At 47.1% G+C, this 7,738-nt stretch overlaps 1 protein-coding gene across 1 annotated transcript; it reads right to left on the bottom strand.

Moving 5' to 3' along the window:
* Positions 1-5,648: 5,648 nt before the first annotated feature.
* Positions 5,649-7,532, bottom strand: LOC125551537 (NAC domain-containing protein 92-like). The gene is made up of 3 exons (XM_048714794.1): positions 7,195-7,532; positions 6,797-7,074; positions 5,649-6,689 (listed from the first exon to the last, which is right to left on the bottom strand). Exons 1-3 carry the CDS (start codon positions 7,400-7,402, stop codon positions 6,147-6,149), a joined length of 1,029 nt encoding a protein of 342 aa, XP_048570751.1. The 5' UTR covers positions 7,403-7,532; the 3' UTR covers positions 5,649-6,146.
* Between the last annotated feature and the right edge of the window lie 206 nt (positions 7,533-7,738).

Below are 7,738 nucleotides of genomic sequence, written 5' to 3'. Positions count from 1 at the left end.
CAAACGTTAAGCGTGCGGACCCTACGAGTTTGAGAACTATGTAGACATGACCGAGACACCTCTTCGGTCAATAATCAATAGCAGAACCTGGATGCTCATATTGGCCCCTACATATTCTACGAAGATCTTTATTGGTCGAACCATTATGACAACAAACATTATTCCCTTTGTCCATCGATATGTTACTTGCCTGAGATTCGATCATCGGTATCTACATACCTAGTTCAATCTCGTTACCGGCAAGCCTCTTTACTCGTTCCGTAATACATCATCCTGCAACTAACTCATTAGTCACTTTGCTTGCAAGGCTTCTTATGATGTGTATTACCGAGAGGGCCCAGAGATACCTCTCCGATACTCGAAGTGACAAATCCTAATCTCGATCTATGCCAACCCAACAAATATCTTTGGAGATACCTGTAGAGCATGTTTATAATCACCGAGTTATGTTGTGACGTTTGATAGCACACAAGGTATTCCTCCGGTATCCAGGAGTTGCATAATCTTATAGTCGGAGGAATATGTATTTGACATGAAGAAACCAATAGCAATAAAACTGAACCATCAATATGCTAAGCTAACGGATGACTCTTGTCCATCACATCATTCTCCTAATGATGTGATCTCGTTCATCAAATGACAACATATGTCTATGGTTAGGAAACTTAACCATCTTTGATTAACAAGTAAGTCTAGTAGAGGCTTACTAGGAACACGGTGTTTTGTCCATGTATCCACACATGTATCAAGTTTTCGGTTAATACAATTCTAGCATGAATAATAAACATTTATAATGATATAAGGAAATATAAAATAACAACTTTATTATTGCCTCTAGGTCATATTTCCTTCAGTCTCACACTTGCACTAGAGTCAATAATCTAGTTCACATTGCCATGTGATTTAACACCAATAGTTCACATCTTTATGTAATTAACACCCATAGTTCACATTGCCATGTGACCAACACCAAAAGGATTACTATAGTCAATAATCTAGTTCACATCGCTATGTGATTAACACCCAAAGAGTACTAAGGTGTATCATGTTTTGCTTATGAGAGAAGTTTAGTCAACGGGTCTGCCACATTCAGATCCGCGTGTATTTTACAAATTTCTGTGTCTACAATACTCTGCATGGAGCTACTCTAGCTAATTGCTCTCACTTTCAATACGTATCCAGATCAATGTTTGGGATATCGCTTATCGTTATCGTCTCGGTCGGCTGGAGATTAGTGATTAATCAAAGAATCGAATGATTAATCGATTTTATCAGTGGACTATTAATCGATCAGTTTTTTTATAACTCATAGGTTTCAAGGACTAATAAAATAAAATTAGAAAAAATCTTCACTTAAACATTATGCCTTTAAATAGCACAATACTACAGAATACTACATCAATATGTAACAGTACACACATGCCCTTTTTTGCATGTTTCAAAACTCAAACAGTGCATATATAATATATATTACATAAGAGATAAGAGATAACACTTAATAGTAGAAAGTAGTACAGTACAACAGTGCATATAATATATAGTAGTCTAGCTGCTTTGCAAGCAAATAAGGTGGTAACAAGGTCCAGGAATGTTCAAACAAGGTTAAACAAGGTCATAAGAAGGTCCAGAAAACACAAATAACATAGTTCTTGCTACTTTACTAGCACACAACCAAACACCAATCAACACATAGTCCTTTGCTCTCTGATTCTCTCACAAATCACAACCAAAAGTCCAAAATAAAGTTCTAGGCTGCTAGCAAACATCAGACATTGTCATTAGCATAGGATTCAAGGTTACATACGGTCTTCCTCACCACTGGCACCGGCCTCTTCTATCCCAACCACATCATCATCAGATTTTTTATTTTCTTCATCGATTTTTTTCCGGCAAATTGTAATTCATAAAAAGCAGTACGGACATGAATATTTCCCTTGTGAAGGAGATAACCCTGACTATGAATCTTCTATGTGATAAACATAGAATATTCATATTAACATGCTATCTTCTTTACAAAGGATCCAATGATGTGAGAAACATATCGCTTCTGCATGACCTGGCTATTTAAGTAGGCCGACTAGCTCATCACGCAGCGAGGTGTGACTAATACGGGTGTGAAAATATTAAGTATGAGCAATTTTCAATGTGTTTTGACAACCCAGCTAACCCAAGACGGACGGGATGATCGTCGTGCATGGCGCTACATGTAATAGGTGTTGTGGAAATAGGGTATGTGGTTGCAAATGATAAATTTTAAGGCCCGTCTAGTCACTGTCCGCGGACGCATTTATAGACGTTTGAGTCTAAATTTGCAACCTGCGGTTGTAGATGCTCTAACTTTTCATTCGCTTGTGTGTAAGGCGTTGGACATAGGTATAGAGCATACTCCCTCCGTCTGGAAATACTTATCATCAAAATGGATAAAAAGGGATGTATCTAGAACTAAAATATGTCTAGATACATCTCCTTTTATTCATTTTGATGACAAGTATTTCCGGACGGAGGGAGTACCTAGCAACCACACCAAAACAGATGAGATCCAGAGAGAAAGTGTAGGTTCACGCATACACCAATAAGGCGGTGACTCGTCAAGGTCAGAAAGGCGTCCTGCTTAATTAGGCGAGGCAAATATGCCATGTGAAACATACCTCGTGCATGCTAGAAAAGAAGCGTGCCACGGCAGCGAAGCTAGCTGCGGAGGTATGGACTGTCTGGTCATTCAAAGTCAGCTCTAAGATTTGTACATCTCTTCTACTTCAATTAATACGGTATGGATCTTTTGCCCATCAAGGTTAGGCAAAGTTTGACAGATGTGCAGATCTTCGTGCGATGTCTCTTCTCGTTAAAATTAAGTCAAAGGCATGTAGTTCAATTAAAGCATTAATCATGATCCGCTCAATCACGGGGAGAGAAAGTAAGAAATGCTTTGAGTAGCAGAAACTGTGTGATTCCCTTTTTTAACTTGGAGACATTGTGTGATTTGTGGTAAAAAAAAATTCTTTTTGAAGCTCAACAGGAGAGCGGTACAGTTAATTTTTCTACATTATATGTATTTTGAAATAAACGCACGACAGCTGCGAATTTCGTTAAGAGGAACCGGCTGATACCCGAAACATTTCTACAGTATCAGCAAAGAAAACTTTCATCTAGAGTAGAAAACAAAAGGAGATAGAGAGAGAGAGAGAGAGAAAGATGAGTGAGAGTTTCTTGGATAGAAAGACTAAAAACGCGCGTGGGCGAGAGGGCGACGTGGATGAAACGAACCCGTCCTGACGTGGACGGATGCACCCTCCAGAAACCACCCAAAACCCAAAACGTCGTTTGACATCAAATATGAGTGTAGAGAAACTGTGCCTGAAAGTAACAATGTTTAGAGCATTTTTCTACAGAGAAGGATGCTATGAAAGCCTATCTAGAGCTAGAAATGCAAGCGACTCCTCTGCAAAACTGTTACCTCCCACTAGACATACATACTGGATGCTGTGCAGAATGTGTTTTCCAGCTATAAACTCGCATTATGTTCCCCACCAAGAAAAACTGCGCTGCATTATAGCGATTTCTTATGTCTAAAAGTAGAGTTTCTTTCTGGGGACAAAAGTAGCACAGCACATATCTATCTCTGATCTCTCACAGGCCAAACAAGTCAAGCGTAGAATTATAGAGACCGTGTGGGCAACACAACATTGCTGTCAAGGAGGATTGCAAACTTTATGAAAAAGGTACCTCATCTCAGTCGAAAAGTATGTGGGGAGTCCATATCAGCCATTACTCCCGGATCCCATTTTGCTATGCCAAATCTTTCTCTTGCCAAAAGCGCAAGCTGTAGATGTTAAGCTGTGGCCCTGTCCAGTAATCTAGAGGCAGATGCGATGTAGCGGTCTCAGATTAGTGTGTGTCCTGTCCACTTCTTGAAGTGCTGCTGTGTCGCGCGCGCCCTGGTTCTGGTTCACTCGACAGTGAAAAAAAGAGGAGAACCGGCCACCAGTTTCTACTCTATGATAGTACCATCTGTGCAGCATATTATCTCACCGGCCGATACCGTCTGTGCCAGCGCTCTGCGGTTGCTGGATCACCAAATGAAGCTTTGGTCTGCCGGATGCAAGACCTTGGACCGGGGAATAGTGTTGGTGGCCTGTTTGTCTTGGTAGTTAGTGGTCACGTCCGGAACGATCTCTGATATCTAACCTGATGCAGAAACAAATGCTTATTATGGATGCTTCTGTGAAAAGAAAATATGGAACGAAGAGGCCCCACGTCAACCGCCACTGGCTGTGTCTTGTCAAATCACCGGATAAAATGGGTGCAAAATCCGCGCCCTAATCAACAGACTGAAAGCAACCTGCATCTGGACATCCACATCGGATTAATTAACCAAATCCTTGGGGAAATAAATAAACAAATTGAGGATCCTTAGGGGCAACATGGGTGATGCACCCTCCTACCCTTCCTGACCATCTTTGTTTGTTTAGACCACCCTCTTCCTCCCTGCGATGCGATCATTGACGAGGAGTTAAACTATAGCTAGGGGAGGGGAGGGACCTCGAAGGAGAAAAGGTACCGCTGCTGGTGGAGCCTAAAGTTGTGACGTCACTGCGGCTGTGCGACTTGGACAGCTAATGATCCAATCCGAGTTCCGGGAGCCCAGGGACCCACCCACGATATTAGTTTTCATGAGTCTAGCTTAGCCTTTCCTTGTTTTTTAAGGGGCAGCCCAGAATATTCGCCAAGCGGACGTCCGTAATAAACTACTACTACTACTCTAAATTTGAATAAATATTTCCATGTGTCGCAGCAGGACTACTCTGAATGAATGAATAGATGGATGAATGATTGTTTCACAAAAAAGAGAAAAGGAATGGATGGAAGATTCCTGCTGATCCTCGCATCCTTTTCCTTGCTGCACCGCCTTGGTCTTGGCCGGGTTTTGATGCACCAAGGAAGCGAGCGCGTGCCAACAGCGAACAGATCGCCGCGAAACTCGCCACGGCTTGCGTCCAGCGGAAAGCAAGCGATTCCCGTCCCGGCGCGCCTCACCTCTGTATGTGTCTGTCTGTGTGCTGTGCTGTGCGCGCACGCAAAATCGAGGGCGAGAGAGCGGCTGGCCCGTCCCGCTCGTCGCCGTCGGCCGCCGTGTGTGTGAGCGACAAGTTTTCACCCCCCCCAAACCCCGCGTCGAGCTGGGGTTGGTTGTTTGGTTGGTTAGGATCAACGGATGTGCTCGTTTCCTTCCTCTCTTCCGTTGCTGGATCGCTTGGAGACACGAGAGAGAGAGAGGCGGGGCGGGCCGAGGGTTTTCCGAAACGAGATAAGGCTGCAGCTCGTACGTAGCCTACTCACCTCGGCGCCTAGTAGGAGGAGTTCGCCAACTGGACGCCATGACCACGACGTGCTCCGGGAATAATTGGGCGATCCAAACAAGCCCGCGGAGGCCCCATCCGTCGGCCCAAAACCATGATCCATCCATCCATCCATCTCATATCTCCCCTTGCTAGATTTCGGAAGGTTGTCTCAAAAAAAAAAAGATTTCGGAAGGTCCCCATGAGCAGCACCACAACTGGTACCAGTGCCTCTCGTCTCGTCGAGTCTCGTCTTGATTGATTACCAAGTGTAAAGCGGCACAGAGAGAACACAAGCATCGATTCACATAGTGACATGTCAAACTCAAGCAATTAATGATCAATGGTGGTACATGTACATACAAAGCGGATTCCATACACAGCTAGTAGTAGCGCTAGCTGCCTGGCTCATCAACAGCGCCCAAATTAATCGATTCACAAATGGATCTCAAGTCGTCCCCCCTAATCTACACACATTAATTGTATGACCATCATGCTGCTACTGCTAATCACAATCAGAATAGCTGTTGTGGTAGTGGTATGTACACACAGATCAAGATATGAACCTAGGACTAATTTAATTAATTAACATAAGGAGGCCTAGCTAATCCCTGGAGGTCTGTCTGGATGGATGGATAGTAACCTGATCCGATCCGACCCGAGAATCCTCCGGAAAGAAGATGATGCTGCATCAGCAAACCACTAACACCAGCATCACATACCAAGTTAAGTAATCCAATTCAGTAATTAATCAACGAGCCAGAACCAATCGACGAGCGAATCATGCGGTAGGTGCAGCTCCGGCTGGCTTCAGTACTTCCAAATGTCGGCGAGGTTCAGGGCGGGGTACTCGTCGAATTGGTCAAGGAACTCTTGATTCTGAGACGACGGTGTCGCCGCCGACGAGATCTCCGCGCAACCGGCGGCGTTGGGGTCGGTGCTCAGCCCGGTCTCGCGGGACGGGCTGAGCGCAGACGTCTGCCCCGAGACCTGCTCCGCCTTGCAGTACCTCCGGATCGCCGGCGACATGTCGCCGGAGTTAGCGGCCGGCAGGGAGAAGTAGGGGCTCGAGTACATCATGTGCGGCGGCTGCTGCGGCATGTGCTGTTCCATCTTAACCTGGTGTCCGGAATGGGCACCGGTGGCGTAGGCAGAGGTGGACTTGAAATCGGTTACTTGGTCGACGTCGCCGCCCAAGGGAGGGTCCATGAGGGGCGGCAGCTCCCCAGAGTCAAGGAAGTCAGTGATGAAGCCGAAGGAGCTGACCCGCTCGATCCCGGCGTCCGCCGCTGCCATTGCCCCGTTGGTGGCCGTGAGCTCTTTGTTGAACACCTTGGACACGGCCCACTCGTCCTGCACGCGAATCATATATCATATTTAGCAGCAAATCATGAATGAAGCCAAAAAGAAATTAAGGAGAAAAATACTTGATAATGAATCAGGAAGGAGCGAAAGCAAACCTTGGCCGAGCGCGGGAGCGGGTGGGGGAGCTTGCCCTCGAGGCGGAACTCGTGCATGACCCAGCCGGTCTTCTCGCCGCGGGGGGCGCGGCCTAGGTAGAAGACGAGCGTCTTCTTCATTCCGACGAGGAGGCCCCTCCCGCGGAAGATCTCCTTGTCCTTGCCGGTGGCCTTCCAGTAGCCGCTCTCGGTGGCGCGGTTCGTCCTCGTCCCCGTCGGGTACTTGCGGTCCTTGTGGCAAAAGAAGTACCACTCCTTCTCGCCCATCTTGGCCTTGCCTGTCCGGTAGAAACACGGGAGTAAGTAAGGCAAGATTCCCGCGGCCGGTCGGGCTCGGATCAAGCAAGATGAGAGAAAGTGCGCGCAAAGGAGCAGCTTAATTTGGGTGCGTTGTGTACCTGGGAGATGCCATGGCTCGCACTTGTTGAGGTCGACCTCGCCGATGACGCCGGAGCAGAAGCGGTGGTCGAGCGCCTTGGGGGTGAGGTAGTGCGAGATGATCTCCTCGTCCGTGGGGTGAAACCGGAAGCCCGGCGGCAGGTCCAGACCGGCCGCCGCCGCCGCGTCCTCCACCTCCGCCTGGTTTATCACCGACGCCTCAGACATCTCCGCAAGCCGGGCACCGAAGCAAGCTAGCTAGAAGGAGGAAATGGACGCCGAGAGAGAGGAGAGAGAGGCGTGTGTGAAAGAGGGAGAGAGAGGCGGGTTTAGGAACAAGGGAAGGGGGAGAGACTGGGCCGGGGGGAGGAACCGAGGGCCGGCTTATATAAGGCTCCACGCGGTCACTCGCGCAGAGAGAGAGAGAGAGAGAGAGAGAGAGAGAGAGAGGCGTGCCGCGTGCGGAGGCGGCTTGCGGGCCAAGACCCCTCCCATCTTTCACTTCTTACCGCGCGCAGTTGTGGCCCGTAAGCAACTCTAATTACTTGTCCTAATCTTAATGGC

This window comes from Triticum urartu, chromosome 4 (assembly GCF_003073215.2).
Source record: "Triticum urartu cultivar G1812 chromosome 4, Tu2.1, whole genome shotgun sequence".
Lineage (NCBI taxonomy): Eukaryota > Viridiplantae > Streptophyta > Magnoliopsida > Poales > Poaceae > Triticum > Triticum urartu.
The sequence above is the reverse complement of the archived record's forward strand: the minus strand, read 5'-3'. Positions and strand labels throughout refer to the sequence as shown.

Coding starts and splice junctions, on each gene's coding strand:
- LOC125551537 (XM_048714794.1), bottom strand. CDS start 7,402: ATGTCTGAGGCGTCGGTGATAAACCAGGCGGAGGTGGAGGACGCGGCG. Junction 7,075..7,194: donor CGAGCCATGGCATCTCCCAG/GTACACAACGCA, acceptor TCTACCGGACAG/GCAAGGCCAAGATGGGCGAG. Junction 6,690..6,796: donor CGCTCCCGCGCTCGGCCAAG/GTTTGCTTTCGC, acceptor ATTCGCGTGCAG/GACGAGTGGGCCGTGTCCAA.